This window comes from Trematomus bernacchii, unplaced genomic scaffold, assembly GCF_902827165.1.
Source record: "Trematomus bernacchii unplaced genomic scaffold, fTreBer1.1, whole genome shotgun sequence".
NCBI classification, from domain to species: Eukaryota; Metazoa; Chordata; class Actinopteri; order Perciformes; family Nototheniidae; genus Trematomus; species Trematomus bernacchii.
The window spans coordinates 4,413,046-4,436,473 of NW_022987689.1; the positions used below are offsets into that span (position 1 = coordinate 4,413,046).

At 40.0% G+C, this 23,428-nt stretch overlaps 1 protein-coding gene across 1 annotated transcript in view; it reads left to right on the forward strand.

The window, feature by feature from the left end:
• The window catches only part of tnr (tenascin R (restrictin, janusin)), a 161,753-nt gene that overhangs the window by 86,969 nt on the left and 51,356 nt on the right, over positions 1-23,428 (forward strand). The window contains exons 4-13 of the mRNA XM_034137721.1: positions 2,946-3,066; positions 4,480-4,702; positions 4,854-4,954; positions 5,827-5,989; positions 7,250-7,726; positions 14,902-15,021; positions 15,158-15,301; positions 16,463-16,578; positions 20,010-20,160; positions 23,112-23,290. Coding sequence (XP_033993612.1) covers positions 2,983-3,066; positions 4,480-4,702; positions 4,854-4,954; positions 5,827-5,989; positions 7,250-7,726; positions 14,902-15,021; positions 15,158-15,301; positions 16,463-16,578; positions 20,010-20,160; positions 23,112-23,290 — 1,758 coding nt within the window. The 5' untranslated portion in view covers positions 2,946-2,982. The remainder of the gene's footprint in view (positions 1-2,945; positions 3,067-4,479; positions 4,703-4,853; positions 4,955-5,826; positions 5,990-7,249; positions 7,727-14,901; positions 15,022-15,157; positions 15,302-16,462; positions 16,579-20,009; positions 20,161-23,111; positions 23,291-23,428) is intronic.

A 23,428-nucleotide genomic window follows, 5' to 3' on the forward strand; every position in this document is an offset into this window, starting at 1 on the left:
AACATTTAAAATCAGGAAATAAAAGGTTTATCAGTAATAATGTAAGTAACTGTATGTAAGAGTCAGTGCACAGATATCCTAGAGAGACAAGTATTACATTCATCATAATGTACTGTATGTAAAGAATAATGTCTCAAATCATAAGTGATTACCAAATAAATCATTATTTTACTTTGAAATACGTTTTTCGTTGAAAGATGATGATGATCCCTACTGATTTTAGACCAAAACACATATTTCCATGACATTTCTTGACAATTATTAGGAGAAATTGTTAATTCCAAACCATTAAAGCATCATCCTCAATATAATGGTGTTTAACAGAAATAATACAAAGATATATTGTTAGTGGATTGTATTGGCCTCATACGTATACTCCAAGAGCTGTTTTCCGTTATGCCTGTTACAGGAAGTGAGTGCAACATCCACCATGTAGACCCATTTATCATCATCCCTTGTTTTAGAAATGCATGCGAGCCGTCTACTGAAGCCAAGAGAAAGGCGACTGCTTTAGCTAATGGCTGTGAACGAGATGGTTCCGGTTGGCTTTGTCCATCGCACAACCTTCATCATCAGCATGCCTCTCATTTGTTTGGTGAATTCTCCAATTAAACTGCTTGTGTCGTGTCAGACAGCAGCATGCTTGAGGGGAGGGTTTCCACGTAGAACATTTTCCATTTCTTCAGCGTGTCAGCAGTAGGTATTGGTCGGGAGTCGATTTCAGCAAGGCCAAAGTCATCGGTAAAGCATTGGTGGCAACGTGGGAAGCGAGGTATGCTGTAGATTGCAACGTATGACCAGCTACCTTTCCCCTGTGGGTCTTTATGATGTACTGTATGTGTCAACAGTGTTTCTGTTCAGCACACATAAAAAAACCTCAAGCACAGAGAGGTTTTTTCCACTTTGCCTTGGAATGAAGGATGTTCTCAGGTATGTGCAAAAGATCTTGAAAGTGAAGTGTGTCCAGAGGTGGGAAGTAGTGAAGTACAAATACTTTGTTACTGGGCTTAAGTACATTTTTCTGGTATCAGTACTTTACTCCACTACTTATTTTTCTGACGACTTTTTACTTTTACTTCTTACATTTTTAACACAAATACCTGTACTTTCTACTTCTTACATTTTCGAAACAGGCTTATTACTTTAGTTTTAATCTGTGTTTGGTGGCGTGATCATTATTTTTACACGATCTGTGTATCCATCATTTCGACGATTTCGAAGATCGACCAATGAGAACTGTGTAGGGCTGCTCAATTAATCGTATTTTAATCGCAATTACGATTATGGCTTGCAACGATTACGAAAACAACGTAATTGAAATAAAACGATTATTATTTTTTTATTATTATTATTATTATTATTATTATGAATTGGTTTTTCAGTTGAATTACACTTAAAGTTCAGGGTAATCAACTGTTCAAAACATACTGTTCACATTTTTTTTCTCCAATAAATTGATGTTTTCAAAGTAAATGGATAATCGTTTTTAATAATCGTGATATCAATTATTGACCCAAATAATCGAGATTATGATTTTTGCCATAATCGAGCCCTTTGTAATCTTTGCCGTTGTTCAGCATCGAAACATTCATTAGCTAACAATGACATTATTGTTCTATTAATATAAAGGGAGGTCAGTTACTTTATAAAACAGCTGGTAATTATGGGTACTTTTTACTTAAGTACATTTCAAAGCCCATACTTCTTTACTTTTACTTGAGTAAAGATGTTTAGTCAGTACTTCTACTTTTACCAGAGTATTTTTAAACATGAGTATCTGTACCTCTACTTGAGTAAAGGATGTGTGTACTTTTGCCATCTCTGAGTGTGTCTGTGTGAGAGAGGGGCTCTGTGTATGCATGACTTTAAAAAACACGTTTTATTTTCCCTCAATGAGAAAGACTTAAAAGGATGCATTGCTTTATATTCACTGGGATTCTTTGTGTTTCTCATTTATGTGCAAATACACACAGGTTTCAACATGTCCACCCTAAATGATCAAAAAAAGGCAGTCAGTTAGGTGTGATAGGAACATTTCCATCAGGCTTTCATAAAAGGCACTAGCTGAGAGCAGCAGCCTACCTCACCACCATTAGATGCATTGTTTTGATAAAAGAGCCTTTTGAAAATCGACTACACAAGCTCATCTTACACAGGGAGAAAGGAACATGCTACAACTCAAGGGAATTGTGCTTTAAATTACAGCTAACACACACACGCTCACACACACACTCCTACCACGGATATAATTGCTTTTCAGTCCCGTCCTTATATTTTCAAGATACCAGCTGTCCCCACACTTGCAGAATAGAGCCTCTCTGCAGTTGTAGTAAGATGTTTGATTCAGATGATAGTGGCAAAACTCAATACATTCAAATAGCCACATTAAAGACAAGCTTCTGCCCGGCACTCTTTTATCTGTGCTGATATGTGACAGTCAGCTAGAAGGATCCACGTCAGTTTTTCCTCTGTGCCGCTTTTACTCCAGCGTTCTCACTTCCCCACTCAATGGAGAGGGGATTACAGCGGCATCACTCAAACCATTTCTCTACTGAAATCCATCTGTCAACTCTCTCCCCGAGCAATATTTCCGTATTCCTCCCAAGTGGAAAGATCAAATATTTGCTATTGCCTAGTGAAATACATTCAAAGGTTCTTAGCCAGTTCCACAATCCAAACAGGAGTTTCTCTTCTAAAGTCATTTATTTTACATCAGATCAAAGGCTTTTATTTCCATTGACAGAGGATAAGGATAAGCTGCAGTGGGTCTCCTGATACATGCACTGAAACACACACAGAATAAACACACACATGAACAGATATGTTTCCATGGTGGCGCACTACACTGGAACTGCTTCTTTGTGTATTTCATATTCAACAAAAACAACATTACTGACTGTTTTTTCTCTCCTCCTACTTTTCTTCTTCTCTCCATTCCTCCACAGGTGTTCCTGGACAGGAGTGTTGAGATTTAATCCCAGCATGCCTCTGGCTCGGCAGCATCACAGGGCCACTGTGCCCACAGCAGGCTGGGTCCTGGCTCTGGCTCTGTTTCTTGCTCTGCAGGTAAAAATTGTTAGGTACAAATTCGCCCTGTCCACTTTTCTGAGTAAGGCTGCCCACGGCTAGCCAGCCATGTTAATCACTTGACTCTGGGCACAAATTCACACTGACTATTTAGCATATTACAGAGACAATTTTGAGTTGAGTGTTGTTTTTCTTTACTTTTCTTCTACACATCAGGCTTTTAATTATAAGGAACCTAGAACAAAATATGACAACTTATTATTCACTAAGACAAAAGAAGACTTTACATTTCTATCCAGTTACCACCAATGTTGTTGGCTGAAATAACTTCCGGTAGGTTTAATTATGTTTTACTATTCAGCTTATTACCATTAGCTTGATGAGATGAATACAAATTATATTTCTGGCTGAATTTGTAATGTTTTCAGCTGACTCGTTTTGAAAGAGGTGTATTGGTTCATGAAACATAGATAGAGATTATAAAAGAAAAAGTCATTATGATTTAAGTTTAAAAAGTGATTGAATGTACAGCTTGTGCAAAGGTTCCCTGTATTATAAATCAAAATGTTCAAACGGTATGTTAAAGGCTTTTAGATTGAGGCCTAACCCATTTAGTTGGTAAAAGTAACCTTACTGTAGCTTGAGTTACATTGGCTGTAGTTGCTGGGGTTAAACTTCCCCATAGAGCAAGAGAGAGGTGTTATGATAGCTTGATCTCTAACAATATCCAGGCCTGGCATCAACACAGTGAGAAAAACTGCACCTTGGATATCAGTAACCTGTAACCCCACAGCACATCTAGTTAATGATGTTCTCCTTGGCCTTTCTACTGGTAGGAAGCTGCTTCAGAGGACATACTAACATTAGCAGGTTACATCTGTGGATCTCACTGACACATTTGTTACACTTTTACTCCTGTATTTAACTCATACACTCTCCAAACCCTTTACATGTAGAGTATTATGCTAACTACAGCCCCGTGCACACACACATCAAAATGTGGAGGAATCACAATCGTGAGAGACCTGCTGTGCCTGGTTACGGTTGCCATACTGGGTTCAGTAATTGGGTTTGCGCACAGGTAGCATTGATTTTCAAAAAGGTGTCATCATAAATACAATCCTTGGTTGATCCCATGGTGTCTGCCCGGGGCTTTATTTCCCTTGAAATGTTACCTTATCTAATGTTAGAAATTACCTGTGCTTTGTAACCTCGAGAGAGCTCTGCCCCACATTTTTAACTTGAAAATGGCATCGTCACTGTTGCAGTCAGTGAGAAAATCCTTGATATACTATGTTTTAGTGTCATATTGTTTTGTGTCCCCCCCATGGGGAGTTCTCTTTGTTTTGTAGTCTCATCATATTCTGTAAACACAAGACATAAAGGACAAAAACAAACCCCGAGTCCAAACCGTCTGCAGTGGTTTTTGTTTCACATTGCCTCTCTCTCCAGGGTGCCGCTCACGCTGCTCCTTCAGGAGACAACAAGCTGGTTCGTACCACCAGAGTGAGGAGGCAGACCTCTGGGAGGGATCAGCCCCCCTCCGCCTCCCCAGACAACGAGACCCTGCGAGATCAACCAGTGATATTTAACCACGTCTACAACATCAACGTACCCTCGGAGTCTCTGTGCTCTGTGGACCTGGACACCAACGCACCACCGGCCCCGGGTGATGGTGAGGCCTTCCGATCGATCGAGCGTTTGATGAAACTCACTGTAGTTCTCTTATCTTCTGTCCTGAAGCCATCTTTTGTTCTCATAGAGACACACACATGCATGCGGTATTTTTATACACTTTTAAAAAAAACTTTCTTTTTGCTTCAAAGGCTCTTATGCTGAGTTGGGGTCCAGACCTTCTATGGAGGGTCCAATGTTTCCCAATGGTCCAACAGAATACACGGAGCAGACGATGGATGCTGACAGCCAGGTACGGGTTTTAGCAATGATTTTTTGTTTTTTGTTTGATTAGAATATAAAGCAAAGAGAGCAATGCAGCGTTTTGGATGACAGTCAGAGTGAGATGTGAAGAGCCTGTTTGTGAGTGATTTAGGCAGACGGTCTCATGAGGAACGGAAACATCTGTTTCATCACACATCATCATTTACCTACTGATATTCACGGTGATATGTAGTTTTGCCTAGAAATATTTAAAAGAGCCACATCACCCAAAGCAAAAACACAAGCAGGACATATTGTTAAAAGAACCTTCAAATATTTCATAGTAAACTTTAAAGGCTGTGGTCATTGTGAATTCTAGTACATAACCTCCAGTTTAATTAATAGAAAAGTAACATTATTACAATATTGATAGGTTGCTGTTGAAAAACCACTCGAGCATAATAATTATAAATGATTACATTTCAAATTTTCGACATTATGTATTAAGGAGAGCACTGTTTCTTTATACATTAAAAAAACATGCCTCACAATTTATGAATAACACAGACATTTTTCAAACAGTCATAGTAAGCACTCCACTTCCTTTCTGAATTGTTTTTTTTCTTGGTGCCTTCATTGGATTTGTACACATTAGCGATGCCACCTTTTATCTTGCTGTTGGAAAGGGTTAAATTATTTTCTACAAATATTTTGATTCTTTTGTTATTAAACCATGAAAGCTGATGGTAAGTTGGTTAATTCTTCTGCCTCGTTTTGAATCTACCAGACTAAAGGAAAGTGTCTGACACTCAAAAGAATTCACAGAATCCTCCTTATCCCATTACTGTGAATGAAATAAGCTTATTCAATGCCGTTAAGTGACAAAATGCACTTCTTAACCAAACCATTGTTCTACTTCAGGTAACATTCACTCACCGCATCAACATCCCAAAGGCTGCATGTGGTTGTACGGCAACAACCTCAATCCAGCAACTTGCTATCAGGGTGGAGATGCTGGAGAGAGAAGTGTCCCTGCTCAGAGCTCAGTGCGGCTCTGGGTGCTGTGGGGAGAGCTCAGCCATGGGTGAGAACTGTTTGACAATGACAAACATGTACAAGGATTTTGGAAGCTGGAGGATGTTGTGTTTGGAAAATATAAGCTATTTGACCTGAGATATTTGAAGATAAATCCCTTTGGTTTCAACCATTAGGCATTTGAATGTTAAAAAGCTACAAACTCACATGTGGCAAATCGAAAAAGACCAGTAGTATAAGATATAGAAAAAACAGCTTATACCATGAATGGGAGAGACAGACGGCAGCAGAATATTGATGCTTGAGGGTTATTTTATTTCTTCACACACAGTCTCGGTCTAAAAGCTGTGGAGAACCCTTTTGCGACTGGTAAGAATTTAGTCCACTATTCAGAAGATGCCGGTATTATAATATGAGGGGATTAGAATGGATAGAGTTAGAGGATATATTATGGTTAAAGGATCTGCTCCATTGACACCATCACCCTATTCAAATATTTCCTGAAAACGCTCAATCTCTTCTGTGGGAATATGATTATCTCCTGCAGTCAGGATGTGAATCAGAATGAGGATGAAATGTTCAGCTGTGGAGGACGGCGGCTGGATGGAAATGCATGAAATGAGACAGCTTTTTATCGATGTCTTGACTTCTGTTTCTTCCATCATAGAGGGATAGGACTTTTTCTGGATATCAAGACGGAAATGATTCGATGTGTTCATTTCTAATTTTAACTAATCATTTAACCCTAAAACTGATTCCCTTTTGATTTAAAGGTCCCCTATTATACTGTTTTTCATCAATATTATAGGTCTCAGATATATACAAAACATGTCTCTGAAGTGTTTTTCTCCAAATACCAAACAGATCACTCATTGTAGCATCCCATAAACCCCTCTGTTTCAGCCTTGTTTCAAAAGTGCTGATTCTGGGTCTGTTACTTTAGATGAAAATAAGGAGCCACTCCCCACGCCCCTCTGCGAGATATTTGGTTAAAAAAACCACAATGGTGCTCTAGGAGGAGATTCAGGTGATAAGGTGGGGGGGTGTTACCTTGGTTGGCTAATGGTTACCCTAACCCAAAAAACGTTATGACATCATAAAGTGGCCAAAATCAGACAGGTTTTTATATAAATGGATCAGGACAAAAACTGAGCTAATCTTTTTTCCCGAATCTTTCAGAATCTCTTTACACAGAGGGGACACATGTTTATGTATAAAAGACATGAAAAAGTGGATTTTGCATAATAGGTGACCTTTCATTTTACTTTGATATTTGAATAAAGCGTTTTTTGTCCCTTATTTCGCCCAGGTCATTTGGACTTCCTGCCAGGCTGCAGCGGCCATGGCAGCTTCAGCTTTGACATGTGCGGCTGCATCTGTGAGGACGGCTGGGCCGGCAAAAACTGCTCCGAGTCCCGCTGCCCGGACGACTGCTCCAACCAGGGTGTGTGTGTGGAGGGGGAGTGTGTGTGCGACCGTGACTTTGGAGGCGACAACTGCTCAGAGCCGCGGTGCCCTTCAGACTGCTCGGGTCGCGGGCTCTGTATCGACGGAGAGTGTGTCTGCGAAGAGTCCTTCACCGGCGAAGACTGCATGGTGGGCAGGTGTCTGAACGACTGCTCGGACCAGGGGCAGTGTGTCAACGGGACGTGCCAGTGCAGGCCGGGGTACGTGGGGGAGGACTGCTCCATGGTCTACTGCGCCAACAACTGCAGCAAGAAGGGAGTCTGCAAGGAGGGATTCTGTGTGTGCCAGGATGGCTTCGCAGGAGATGACTGCAACTCTGGTAGGCTATTACTTTTTATCAATTTAGTCAGTTTGATCCTCTTGAAGAACATTTGTCAGACATTTGGGGTTCAATTTCCCAACATGGAAACTCCCTTAACAATTGCTCAGAAAACTCAGAAAGAAATCCAACTCAAAGACATGCTACTTTGTGCCTGTGATTTAAGTTTTTCATTGCCATATCTACACTGTAGCTAATGTGCACATGACAATAAAGCCTTGAATCTTGAATTGACCTTCAGACAGATCAGTTTTTGATCTTTTTGTGCGATCACGTGTCTTTATAATAAAGCTGCAACATTAGATGGGATTTCTACGTTACCAAGGCAACTTACTGTCATGTGATGAACTATTCTTTCCAGCACAAAATATATTACAGAAACTTGAAATACATTACAGAAACTTTAAATACATGACAGTGGGTAATGGAATTCATGTTCCATGGAGTGCTGAGAGTTTGTACAAAGATAACAGCTACAGCGGCCACACTATTGAGGAAATAAAGGAAGAAATTAATCTTACAGCCGAGTGTAGTGTTTAGATAGAATGTAAACCGTCTTATAAATTATGCTCCATGAATCTTGTTGGCCTCTCTGAACCCTACCGAGCAGCTAGAGAGATCTGAGCATATATGAATGCAAAGTTCTCTCTTACTCTCTGCTACAGCAGTTAGGTACATACAGTAGGATCTAAAAACTCAGGCCCACCATTTTAAGCATCTTGCAGCCCTTAACCTCTTAAGCACGGCGGTCCCCCCATTGGACCCCTCCCACCGTTTTTTTTCCGAGATAATGTCTCAGGGCTTCTTAACATTTATGAAACTATTAATGTGTAGCACCAGATTAACGGGAAGAATCTCAGCTAACTGATGATATTAACAATTTTTACCAAAACAAAACACAAGTCTCATAAGAAGCGTCTAAATGACCCCTGAGCGAAAAGATTCTAACGCACTGCGGCACACAATTCAAGATAAAAATACCCTTATTACTTATCGTAGCTGCACATACAATATAGCCGATTAAAGCTGAGACTCCACTGATTATTTAGGTATAGTATCATCACTGAGCGATCCGAACTTGCGACAGGGGAAGCAAACACAGACATCACAACACGTACCTTTACGGAGCTTTTACGGCAGATCGTCTCACCGTAGCTGTCAATTAGGTCAAAAGACGTATTCAATGGCATTAAAACGAAAAAAAAAAAATGCTACACCTGTCGATCCATAGGTTGATAATGTACCTGTGCCTTTGAAGAAATGATTTATAATCCATAATTCCATTTTTTATGTAAAAATCGGAGCGGAAAAGTTAGCTGCTAATGGTAGCCACCAGAGTGTATGCAGCTTCCGGTTTTGGTAACGCGTCACTCTCACTCCTTATTTGTTAACGTTTTGGTGTGTATATAACTTTCCCTCGATTCCATTGGCTCTAGCGGTTATAAAGATCGAGCAAGGGGGGCCAGAGATAGGTCAAATCCACCCAAATGACCCCAGAAGGGGGGTTTTTGGCTAAATCTCTCTAAAAAGGTCAAATGTCACTTGTTTTGCATCAATCTTGATACAGGGTACTTATTATATGTTGTACTTTGGATTCCTAAAGCTTTTAGTCTACCTTACCATCATCCAAGGGTAGTTTTCACTATAAGTAAAAAAGAATTTTTGGACGGACACTATAATTTACAGTTTTTTACTATGTAAAATCTGAATTTTCTTTAAAATAAAAAACATCTATATTGATTCTGACTTGTCTACATCCAACTCACAGGTTTATCATTACTTTGAGAATAAAGATTATTAATTTAACCCTTTTAGAAGGGAAGATATGGTCATTTGTTCTGGGAATGTCATTTTCGAGCCTGAGACCTGAAAAACAGGCTCAGGGCTTAACAGGTTAAAAAACGTCCCCCATCTGCTTCAAATCCAAGTGGCGGGACGCTTGACTTGCTGGACAGCAGAAGGTATGACAACACTAAATGGTCAAAAGTCACATTCATCCGACCAGAGAGCTGTCACATTCACTGCAGCTGAGACAGTTTTTGAGTCGAGCTCGCCTTTTGTTCACACCCAGCTCTTCACACCAAAATAACAGATGCTCCTCTCCCTTCTAAAGCTGCTGTCAACAACATGAAGGATGATGACAGGCAGAAGAGTGAGCAGGAGAAAGACAGACACGGCAAATCGTATTACCGAGGCTCATTCTTCCGTGCTGCCCTCCCCTTTAATATCTATACCTAGTGAGGGGGTCCGAATTGCTTATTTCTTCCCAATTAGAGGCTAAAATAGCCAATGCTTGTAGCGGGTAGTTTGCTGAATACAAAACGAAGCAGTTCAATTACCAGAGACCTGTAGGGTGACAGGCTTAAGTGTTTCATGTTATCAAAAGCTGAAGAAAGCGGGATGTATTTTTTGCCTCAATCATGGTGGCCTATATTCTTCCAGTGTGAGAAATAATGGAGGCTGTTGAATTTAAATGGGATGTTTCGGGCGTATGGGAAAATACAGTATATCTTTACATACAAATATTTCCACACACAAATCAAAGATCAGCCTTTGCTATAGTGTAGTGTTTAATCTTGACAGCAGAGAAACTCCACAATCAGTTCAATTAGTCCTGATTCTTCAGTTGCAAAAGTGGCGAGTACATCACTAGAGTGCTCGTGGTGACAACTGACATTTACAATCTGCACAAAGTGGGGGGTCTCAGCGCTCTGCATGCACTCAGGAGGTGTTCCTTCAAAACTGTGGAGTCTGTACATTAATAGTAGGATTGTTATAACATCTCAAAATGCCTTTTGTTAACTTGTTTCAGTGAGAATAAAACTGTATCACTGACAACAAATGTAGAGAGATTCCTGAATATCCTTTAGGAAAGATACATGCTGGCAAATTCACACCGCTCTGCATTTGAAATAGTTTGCAACTAATATAACCAGTGCATTTGTAACATCCCGGTAATGCAGATAAGCATTTCAACACGTCATTTGTTAAGAATAATTATAATGTTTGGGTGAAGGGATACAGCTGAACTTCAGATTCATCTTTACATGTCTGATGCTTTTTGTTCTACTTGGGGGAAATCCTTAAAACAGTTTGACATCACAACTCCTTGTAGACAGCCAAGAACAAGATGTGCTTAAAGGGATTACAAATAAATCACAGACTTTAAGGTAGGCACGGACAAATGCTTCTGAAGTTGGACATTAGCCCAATCAAAAAGGCCAGAAACTCTCTTGAGAAATGTTGATAGGATGTAAGAATCAAGTCCTTGGTGACAATAAAGGAAATAATATATCTGCATTTGAATTACCTGGCAGTTAACAGCCTTTCATGTATCAACAGCTATGTGAGATGCTCACCGCTCCTCTATCTCTGATGTATATTAAGTAAAACGCTCCTTTGTCTAATATTTCATAAGAACCTTTTCCAAAGTGCCCACTTGAGAGTTTGCCCTTCATTTTCTATAGAAGAGAAAGTCTTTACTTCCTATACCGTGGGTTTGATTTGTTATTTCCTTCATATACGTGATGAAGCTGAGTCTAATCGATGAAATAAATCTTGCTAATTGAATGCTGCAGGATCTGTCCCCAGTGCAGGCTCACTGTTTGGAAATGAGCTAACTACTGTGTAGCATGGGCCCATCTGTGGAGAGTGTGTGGAAACGGCTCCTAGTGTGTCCAAAGGTTCCCCTGAGACGCTCTCAGTGCTGTGCTGTATTCCTGTATCACAGGATGTAGAGATGATGAGAGTGTGAGAGGTTGTTTATCACACTATCACACTCAATTTGCTCTTTCTCACTCTCGTTTCCCAAGTCATCCTTATTCTTCTCTCATTTAACCGTGTGTTTATGAGGTTCCTCTATTCTTGTCTTTTTTCTCCTCCTGTCTGTGAACCTGTCTTGTTTCTTTGACTCAAACTGTGTACCTTTTGTCTTGTCTTCTCCTCCTTTATGTCCTTCACCTGCCTTCCCCCCTCCTCCTTGTTGTTTTTGGCAGTGGGAGCTGTAAACACTCTTGTTTATGCCTCCACATTGACATTCAACACCACCTTTCAGGGCTTATGGCTTGACGATCTCTACTTCAGCCCGAGTGAATGACAGTGCTCCTCCCTGTCATGTAAACACTCAGCCTCGTGTTTCCACAAGCTCTGGCTTCTTTTACTGACTGGAACACACACATATACGCATTGCAGTGTAGCCTGTTTTCATGTTTTAACGTGTATGCATGAAGAAAACCAAGCGAAACAATGACAAATATAGTGATGTTGTGTGGGGTTGGCACAATAATTCAAACTTTTTAAATGGTATTTATTCTACCTTTGTTGAACCTGAATGGCACAATCATGCAGAGAAAGGGGAAATATAGCAACTTGATAAGGCACTCCGCTTGACTATATTTTGCCTTTCTTATTGTCATGATACATCCATTAGTGTCCTGGTCCATTTTCCATCCATTCAAAACGAAGAGAAAGGTGAACTCTTCACAATTACTCTTTGTCACAGCCCTGCCGATCCTAATTGTATTGGTGGAATGGAGAGTATGATCTCTCCCATGGGACTCGCTACTAGGTGCCGCAGTCGGAGAGGACCATGTGACTCTTTGAAGGATAGAGCCATACAAGAATGTCTCAGTATTGTGTACAATTCTGAATTAGGGCTCCAGGGTGCGGCCTAAAGTCAGTGAAGTGAAACTAAATATGTTCATTGTTCGCACCAGTGCGCCTGACATTTAGCAGGTGTGTCTCTGTATGTGTATGTGTGAAACTGAGCCCTGTTTATCCCCTCAAGCCCCATCACAACCTCAAACATAACGGTCATTTAAAATGACGTTTTTGTCAGATTGCTTTGGTGCCGGTTACAGCGGTCCCCAGATCTGCTCCACTATCTGGCTCTCATGTCCCTGGTTAGGTGACTCATCCATCCGAGGCGCTTGATTAATTTTGAAAGTGGGGAAGAAGGGTTTCCAAAAATGTGTGTGCATGCATAAGGCTCATTACATTTTATATGTCCCTGTTGTAATCAATGTAAAAGTTAATCTGGATCCTTGCCCTGAGTATCTCAATGCTCACTCTCATAGGGTTGGGGAAGCTCAAGCTAATCAGACTAGGTCTAATGTTACTGACTTGTGCTTGCTGTGGTTCAACATCAACATGAGTACATTCAAATGCTTGACATTTAATTCAGATATGTATTATTGTGTGGTGTCAAATAAATTAACTAAAAAGTCTACTTCAATCTGATACATATTATTTGTCTGGATTTAGGAAGTAGTTGTAGCACTGACAGTCAATTCCCAAACCATGAAGCCATATTTTAGCTTTTGCTCCATAAATTGAGTTGATATATTACATTACATTACATGTTACTTGTTAGACGCTTTTATCCAAAGCGACTTACATACTCAATACTGTGGGCAATCCCCACAGGAGCAATTTGGGGTGAAGTGTCTTGCCCAGGGACACAACGACATGCTGACTGCAGTGGGGTTTGAACCTGTGACCCCCTGATCCGAACACCAACTCACAACCCACTGCACCACACGCCCCCAATATGTTATCAAAAATGCCTCGCTTTGCTAGCTAACATAAAAACACTGAAATCGTTAATTATTGGTGTGAAAAACGTTGCCATACAATTTTGAGCAAGTGCGTTTGAGTATTCCCACTAAGGTAGACAATTGCTAACTGCAATCTTATGACACATGCACTATATACCAGAGGTGGGACCAAGTCATTGTTTTGCAAGTCCGAGTCAAGTCTCAAGTCTTTGCGCTCAAGTCCGAGTCAAGTCTCAAGTCTTTGCGCTCAAGTCCGAGTCAAGTCTCAAGTCTTTGCGCTCAAGTCCAAGTCAAGTCTCAAGTCAGGATGGGAAAGTTCAAGTCAAGTCCAAGTCCTAAACTTTGACAAAACGAGTCTTAAACAAGTCCTTATGTGCTTTTCAACAAATGTAATGACATCGATCAACAGAATAATACTTAATAATCAAACTGCTCTTTATTAGTCACATTAATCATTTAATAATCCATTTTCTCTCTGCTGGTAAAGTAACGTGTTTTTCTTCTATTGTAAGAGGGATCAGTAAGGTAAGGCTACCGTGACGGTTTGATTCAGAAGGAGTTTAATGTATAAGATCCCTGATGTTGAGGTGACCAGAATGTTTATTTCCACTGTGTACAGCATGTTATAAGGGACCCATAATCTATCTTTATGCAAGGGATAATGTGCAGTGAGGCGTCTCTATGGGGAAAAGAACACCTGAATCTAGATCCCTCTGCAGGTGGTACTTTAACTATATTTTGATGCTAATACTTTTGTACTTTTACTTGTAACATTTTGAATGCAGGACTTTCTATTGTAACCGAGTATTCCTACACTCTGGTACTGTTACTCAAGTACAAGATCTGAACTTCTCCCACCTCTGGCAATAAATCCTGAGTGGTTACCAAAAAAAAAACCCTGCTCTGAAGGTTATTTTCATTTTACAAATCCTGCACTCAGCTTTGCTTTCTCCAATATCATTGACATGCAGCCAGATGCTGCTCCTTTTTTCGGTTTTCGCAAATTTCTTGACTTCTTCCGACGCGCTTGCATTTAAATCCGGCTACCCGTCTCCCCGTCGCTCTGTGTAGCTGGCCTGTACCACTACACCTGCTGTCTTTGGAGCGTCTGCCCCCCACCCTTCTTTCACATAATGGTATGATCCTAGTGTGTCCTCGCATATGATTGGCCGCATGGTGGCTCAGCAAAATAAAGTCCCGCCCCTGCCTGCATGGATTCTCAGCAAGAGTTGCAGCGGCTGAAGATTCTGCTTTCCCCGACGGGAGTCTGCTCTTCAAGCGGCATCTCGCAATCGGCGTGTTGGAGACCCCTGAATTAAATTATCAAGTCACCTCAAGTCAGAGGGCTCAAGTCCGAGTCAAGTCCCGAGTCATTGGTGTTCAAGTCCAAGTCGAGTCGCAAGTGTTTGGTGATTTTGTCAAGTCGAGTCCAAAGTCATCAAATTGGTAACTCGAGTCTGACTCGAGTCCAAGTCATGTGACTCGAGTCCACACCTCTGCTATATACTAACAAGTTACTCCAAAGGGGATTTTCTGATGTTACACTTTATAATTGTTATTGTAAAACACACCAAAAAAAAGCAGTTTAAACTTCATTTGTGTTGGATTTTGTCTCGACAGTGGCACCCGCCATGAACGTGAAGATCCGAGGCGTGACTGACCGCACCATCGACGTGGAGTGGGAGGGGTCCGTTGTTCTGACAGATTTCTTAGTGACCTACACACCCAGCAGCCCGGGAGGTATGTACAGAGATATGCTGGCCTGTAGAAGGAAGGAAAATTGCATTTCAGTTGCAGTTTATTCAAAATGTCTTAAAGCATGTATATCTTTGAAAATATATATACCATTGTATCTTTGTACCTGCCTTCCTATCAGGTGTGCAACTGGAGATAAGGATTCCAGGCAATACCACGACCTGCACTATCTCAGGCCTGGAGGCGGGAATAGAGTTCAACATCAACGTGTTCGCTGTCATTAACAACAGTATCAGCGTCCCTGCCAGCATCACGGTTTCCACCTGTAAGTGAAGCTCGTGGCTGTTTTGACAAAATGTTCTCACAGGAGCACTAAAGGATATTCCACTGAGGCCATGTTTAGTTCATGACCGAATATAAATGTAATACCTCAATCCAGTACCTTGTTAAATATCCTCCGTCTCATTCAGTGCTGTACTTGCATTCTTACATGAACACAGCCGTTCATGCCGATGCACACACACCTTGTCTGTCACCTTTTTTTGTTTTTGTTAAAACCTCCCCAAGATGTTTCTCAGTGTCAATAGAGTGAGAATACCACCTGCTCCTCTGTGCCAACTGGCTGTGATTCCTACCTGAAACACCTGCTTGGTGTCACTCACACTCTAATACACGCAAACGTAAATATGAACACCTTCTGAATATTAAACTCTTGGTCGGTGTTAATACCAGGGCACCTGATCCGACAGAGGAACACTTTTCCCTGCTTATCAGAGGTATGCAAGCTCACTGAACCTCTGAATAGAAATAGCTTATTTTCAAAGGCAAACTGAATATTGTCTCCACTCAGCTGGTTACTTACCGTGCGGTGTGATGCCATCAGTCTTGGCTGGTAAAATGATCCTCCATTTCACAGATAAGTGACTTTAATTTCAGTGATAGCAACATTTGGAGTTATAAAGTTAATTTAAGGCAATTAAGTATGGTGCAACCATTATTCATGTGTGATATGATTTGTTGGGTTGTCTTTGCAAAACGTAATTATGAAATGAAGTATTTGATTATCTGGAAAGATTTATGAGGACACGGCTGCCTGTGAAAAAGTCATTTAGGTATTTTGCAAAATAAAAGTACAAGTCATTTGTTTTAAACCGAGGCACTGGTACTACTGGAAAACATTGCATATATAGGCAGAAAAAAAAGTTGTTTATCAGTAGGAAATGTATTAAATATATTTATTAGCAGGGGGTTACACTTTTAAAAAATTCCCTTGATGAAAGGAAATGTGTGCCTTTGTACTATTTTAGCAGTAAAACACGAACTTACCCTCTATTATTGATGGTTATTTTAAAGTATTATCGAGGGAACAGAACAAAAAAACAAATGTAAAAGAGAAAAAGTGGACACCTCAGCATGAGGTGGAGTCGTGATTTATGGGCTGTGTGGGTCACTGAAGACAATAATACGTCTCTGGCTACCTCTACAGATCTCTCCAATCCCGATGGCTTAATCTTCAAATCCATCACAGAGACGTCAGTGGAGGTCCAGTGGTTACCCTTCTACTATTCCTTCGATGGATGGGAGATCAGCTTCATCCCCAAGGTAGAGTAAAGCAGTGTGAACACTTAGCGTATGTGATCGCTGTCAGTCCCAATGTGAGACTACAGCACTATTTCATGCTGTAACACGAAGTGCACTGTCTTGTGTGAGACAAAACAAAAAGGATAAGCAAATGACCGTCTTTTTCTCTCTCCATCACCCACAAACACACACACAGAGTCTTTTATTTTATTCATCTTGCTTTTTTCAAACTGACTTTCGATTTCTGTGAAGAAACAGGAAGAAAAAGAACTGGATGGATTTATTGGGGGTTTTGCTCAACTTGAGGCCCATACCAAATTAGACAAGCGGATTGTCTTAAGCTTATTGGCTATTAGGTGGATGAGCCAATAAACCCTTTTCCAGAATAACCCCTTCATGAAACCGTAGCAGGGCCAGGTTCAAAGTCAGAAAGCAAAAACCTTTCTCTTCCTAATTCCCGCCGTAAACGCAGGTACTCTCTGCACTCTAATCTTGTGCTCTCTCACAGTAATTGGTTTTCTCCTTTAAGGTGTTCTCGGGGGGAGATAGCCTTTGGTCCGGCCTCAAATCTGATGTTAAGATGCTTTTTTTCTTTTTCATTTCAAGCCCTTAACGGATAGAACATTTCCGAATGGGGAAAAAAGCAGCGGGATTCCTAATTTAATTTTATTGCTTTCAGCCGTCTTCTCTCTTTCTCCCCAATCCTCTATGTCTCTGTTCTTCAAGCAATTTCCATCCCTCCACCCTTTCTTCTTAATCTCTTGTTTCTATTTCCATCCACCACCTCTCAGTCGAAATATCTGACTCCCTTCCGCTCTACCCTCGAAGGTACCCTTCAACCTTTTCTTTCTTCTTCACCTCTCTCTTCCTCTCCTCCTGTATCCTTCCTTGCTTTCCCTCCCCTTGCTCCAACCACGGGGGAAATCATATTATGAATTGGCAGTCCTGCCCCCCGTGGATTTAATCCAGCAATGGGGATTGTGAATTTTGACAATCTTGTAATGGAAGTAGGCATGAAAGCTATGCGAAAAAACACAGAACTCTCTGTCAAAAAGGAAAAGGAAACAGAGAGAGGGGGAGGTGCAGGGTGAGATTTGTACTTGCCGTTAACGCTGTTAGAAACAGCTACAGATATTTTATATCCGACACTAAAATGAAAAATCCCACTGCTAGCACATCATACCCATGTGTTATATGTTGGGCTTGTTGTAGCTGTAAAGCAATTATTCAATCAATATTGCTGCCAGTAGCACTGTACCATTATTACATTAGTTTCAGTGGTATATACAGGGTTCTTACGGTCATTAAAAACCTGGAAAAGTCATGGAAATTCCAAATGCAAATTCCAGGCCCTGGAAAAGTTATGTAAAACAATATTTTTCCCAAAGTTTTGGAAAAGTCATGGAAATGTAACTAAAGTTGTATCAAATATAATTTATATTTTAGCTAATCGCCGAAATAGTAATACTATAATGATAATAAATACTGTATAGTAATGAAACGTCAAATGGCAAGTTTATTTATATAGCACCTTTCAACACAAGGCAATTCAAGGTGCTTTACAAAAATGAAAGACATTCAGACAAAGGCATTTCAAAACAGTCATTAAAAAGAAAAGATAATAAAAGAAACATTAAAAGAAAAAATACATGAATAAAAAGTGATGAGAGATTTTCGTTGCTTTAGCGTGTAGAAGCTAGTAAGCCTATTTGATTTGTTTTAGATAGGCACAACATGTTTCATATACAGACCTTATTTTCCTGTTCCATGTTAAAATAAACCATTTTCATTGGTACCGCTGAGAAAGACTAATTTCTTTGGTCATGGAAAATTAAGTAACGGTCATGGAGAAGTCATTGAAAATAATTGGTGAAAAAGTGTATGAACCCTGTATATATTCATATACAGCCATACAATCTATATTTATTTATAGAATTAGAAGGATACCAGAGCTGTTTCCTGGAAGGTCCGTCTTAATATTTTTTTTTTTTTTTGATGTTTGGACAAGCTGCTGTGTCTTTCTTGGCAGATGAGATTAACACACATGGAAACACACACATGAGCATGCATAACGATCAGGGTTTACCTGAAGTATCTCAGCATTGTGATTCATGCTGAATATTCAAACAAATTGTCACAGCTTAGAGGTCCGTCCTCATGATGAGGCTCTGCAGATCTGCAGTATTGCTCTTACCTTAAGCACTTTTTTTTTTACAATAATGATCTTCACAAGCCTGAAATGATGTTCGATCATGCTCAAACTGATGTTACGAGGCACTTTTTGACTTTCTCTTTCACTCCTGGAAAGAAGAGACCGGGTAATAACTAAAGATCAATCTTTGAAGCTGCTTCAGGTATAATTAATCTGGTGATGAAATGAGACGTAAACCCCCAATGTGTCATTACAAACAGATTTTCCCCTTGCCTCTAGTAATATCCAGCCATCACATTAAAGGTATTAAAGTTTTATTCACTGCTGTAATACAGTTCAAATGTAATATTATTATATTGCTTTTTGTGATAGTCAGAGGATTATTAGAATCACTTCATGACTCTCTTTTTTTAGGGACATATAATTACATGCTGTCGATTAAACGAAATTACCCTTATAATTAACCAAGAAGAAATCAAACAGATAATGATCATCAGTGTTAAATTAAAGTAATAAAAATACCTCAACAAGGACCAGAAAAAGTATTTTGTCATTCCTCATCTCAACGACCTTGTCGGCAGAAAGAATGATGACTAATTACGAGCAAACTGGCATCGGAGATGGGAGTGGATATACTGTTATGGTGATTCATTTAGTATAATTTAGCATTTAACTGTATTATTATTGAGATTGAGGACCAATTGTTATTGGAACATTACCGCTGTGTGTTACTGCCCTCCCTGGTAATTTAGCTGAGGTGATTAAATGGATTACATCTCTAATTACAGTTTTGATTCAGGAAAGCAGCAAGCTGTTCTAAGTTCTGTTTTAATACGTGCCTTCGTAGCACTGGCTTTTGGGAATCTTGGAGCAGCAGTAGGTGGAACATCTGTCTGTTGGCAGGAAGTGCATGTGCAACACTTGCTCTCTGAGAACAGCTGGGAAAAGCAGTGGCTCCATGTGGATGAGTGACAGGCCTTTAGAAATGTACAGAGTGCTGCCTCTGCAGAACATGGCCTGAGAAATATCACTGACTCATACTTACGCAACAAGGTTCTTAATGTGCTAATTCATCTAAAACATGTACGAATCAGTCAAAGGAAATATACAGTTCAGAAAGTCTACTGCATACATGAGTCTCTGTTTATGTGTATCTGCTGGAGATATTTTGCATCTGCCAGATGCCTTATCTCCACTGAGACACAGAGTTTAAGCCACAAAGTAGCTGGCACTTACTCGAAATATGCAGATTGCATTGCTCTTCAGCTCATCACATTTATCTCTTGTTTTTGTTTCAAAGGACAATGAAGGAGGGATGACTGCACAGCTGCCCAGCACCATCACTTTCTTCGTGCAGACTGGTCTGAGGCCAGGGGAGGAGTACACTGTGAACCTGGTGGCGCTCAGAGACCAGGGTCGCAGCCAGCCATTCACTGCCACTGTCACAACATGTACGTATGAATAGAAGCTTTAAAGAAACAACATTTAAAGGTCTCTATCATGCTATTTGTAGGCAATAGCATAGGTCTCAGATATATACAAATATATAAAAAACATATTTATGGAGTGTTTTGCTCAAAATACCAAACACACCGGGGACACATACATTTTGCACAATAGGTGACCTTTAAACAAAATGTGATTACAGTTTGCTTTTGTTGCCAGGTCATGTTCAAACCACACAACTTGATTTTTGTTAATTTAGTTAAACACATTTAGTAATACTGCCATAACATGACATTTCTCTGTGTTTTGTCTTTATATTTGTGCTTTTATTACATGTACATGTACAGCACTTTGTCTTGACCAAAAATCGTTTTTAAATGTGCTTTATAAATAAAACGTGATTTGATTTGATTTGATAATAAAGTTTTTAGGGGTTTTAAGATAAGTTGTGAATGTGCCCTAAGGAGGAATACGATTAAATAGCCACTACCATTTTTCTTACACATTTGCATATTTGATCAGAAAAAGGTTATTTTATATTAATATTAAATGTGAGCAGCACTGCAAATAAAATATTGTATTATTATGCATTAATCTGTCAGTTAAAACCAACCCAAGGGGACATCTCAAAGTCCTTGTTTTGCAGAAACAACAGTGTTTGTTTTACAGTGAATAAATGACAGAAAAACTGCAAGTTCTCAAAATTAAGAAGCTGATTGAAGCAAATGTTTGCTATTTTGCCTGATTAAAGGCTTAAATAATTAAGTGATTATTATAACTGTCAGCAATTAATTTTCTCCATAAATGTCATTGTAGGACATGTAGCATATATTCCGTCCACACAAACACACGCAGTTAAATACGATGTCACCTTGGCGTATTTGATAGTCTGCCATTATTAATGTCCCCAATGTAAACCTCACTGAGGTATTGCCCCACTCCTCACCCAGCTGCCATTATTACTAGACATCTGTAATAGAGGCAATTCAAACCTCTTTCGTAACAATTCAAACTCTGATGTCCGTAGTCAAAACACCATCAATTGTCCTGTCAAATCTCTGTTCATTTTGTGGGGAGTAATTAAATAAGGATTAATAATTCATGGCACACTGTCATTAATTATTTCACGACAGCCCACTGCAGGACACCTTATTGGAAAAAGAAAGAGGAAAAGACACATTTGAAGTTACTCAATTATTAATAACAAAGATTTATCCTTCCTCTGAGACGGAGTGAGTGTGATGAGGAGTCGGAGGAAAACCAGAGGGAGAGGAGAGCTGATGTGAGAGCAGGTTCTCAGCAGATGTCTTCCTCGGGATGTTTTCTAGGACAAGACCCAAGGGCCCAATTTCTAATACATCAAGGATCGGGGTTGACCTGCAATATGTGTAGCCTTAGTCTCAGACTTATTTAGATCTCAAAAGCTTTAAGAAGGACTTTATGTTCCTGTTTCACTTACTGTTTGAAATATTTACATTTACATAAGTTGGCCCTGGGGACACCGACAGAGAATCATTATGCTCAACAAGAATTCAATTCAATTACAACGTGAGCATTGTCCCAGGTGCTATTTGGGCTGTCTCTTCGAACATATCATGCATAATTCAACATGTATCATAAACCGGAAATGAATTTTATTTAAGTTGTATATTAGATACCGGTTAACCTGCTGTGGAAATCATCAAGAAAAGTGTTGATTCAGAGATCAAAAGCACCTGCATTTCCCCCACAATCTGTTAAAGCAACAGATGTCACACCATAGCTTCAGTGGATAAAGGTAATCCACAGGTTAATGAAGCAGAGTGCTTATTGTCACATTCCTTAACACTCCATTACCTTGACTGAAATGTCTTTATTTTGACGTTGATGCTCTAACAATGAGAGCATGCAGAGTAATACTTTATGTATCCCTATTCTTTCGTGCAGCAACTGGTGAATCGAAAGCTTTGCCTACACTCATTAGTGAACAAGAACTGAGTGTTTAAACCATAAAGCCAGAGAGTGTATGTTACGGCCACACATTTGATCATATATTTTGGGCCTATGGTAGTACCAGTTACAGTTGTGCATGGATCACCCTATGCTTGAACATGACGTTTGTTATTGCTATTTCATGACTAGCAAAGTCCTATAAATCAACATAACAAAGCACCGGTCCAGATTGGGCTCCCCTCTGAGAAACACCACCTTATTGTGGTGGAGGGTTTTGTGTTTCTTCGACACGGGGAGCAAATTTCTTTTGAAATGTGTTTTAGTTCTTAACACCTAGTATGTGCTGTTTTCCAGCAATCGGCATAGAGAGACATTAATCGCAGCTTATGTTTTACACCTTGCAGAGATAAAGCCTATTGTCTCAGCGTGTGTTGGGTCTGATAAGCTCTACAGTACATGCTTCCTGATAACCAATCCAAATCTACCAATGCATTGGCCTGGAGCAGTATTAACATGAACTCTCATCTCTTCCTTATAGACTGACTGAAATGTGTTCAAATCAAAAGTTGGCTTTAAACATTTGGTCAAATTACCAATCGTATTAATTCTATCTTTTGATTTTGTTCAGTTCAAACATAATTGAACGTTAGTGTATTTTAATTAGGGCAACATACTGCTTGTTAAGCTGCTTGTGGTTAGACAACATTTAACATGTGATGGGAAACAGAATATGTCGGGGTTTCTGGAGTGTGTCTTGGACAAAACAAGCTATTTATTGACATCCCCTTTTTACAATTTTCTTAAATTGTAATGACCATATAAAATAATTGTTGTTGGCATCTCTACCTACTGTAAGATTGTTTTGGCATCCAACCAAAAAATCAGGTCAAATTAAAAAGACTAACATTTTGAAAACAATAAATCGACCAAGTAAAAAAAAGTGCAGCAATAGATGGAAAGGTTGGCAAAGCGAGCAACAGGACGGTCAATAATTCTGCTTCTTTCCTCCTTTTTCTGTATGCAGTGATTGATGGCCCCACTCAGCTGATTGTGCGGGATGTGTCAGACACCGTAGCGTTCGTGGAGTGGACACCACCGAAGGCAAAGATTGATCAGATCGTGTTACGATACGGCCTGGTGGGAGGAGAGGGTCCACGGACCACCTTCCGCCTCCAGCCAACGCTCAGTCAATACTCCCTGCAGGTGAGTGGTGTGGTGTGTGTGCAACTTATCACATTGTGGTGTCACAGATCTCATCATACACACACATCATGTGGACTCACCTGCCATCTGTGGACAGAAAAGCTCGTCCTCACAACTTAAACCATTTATCTTTGGGTT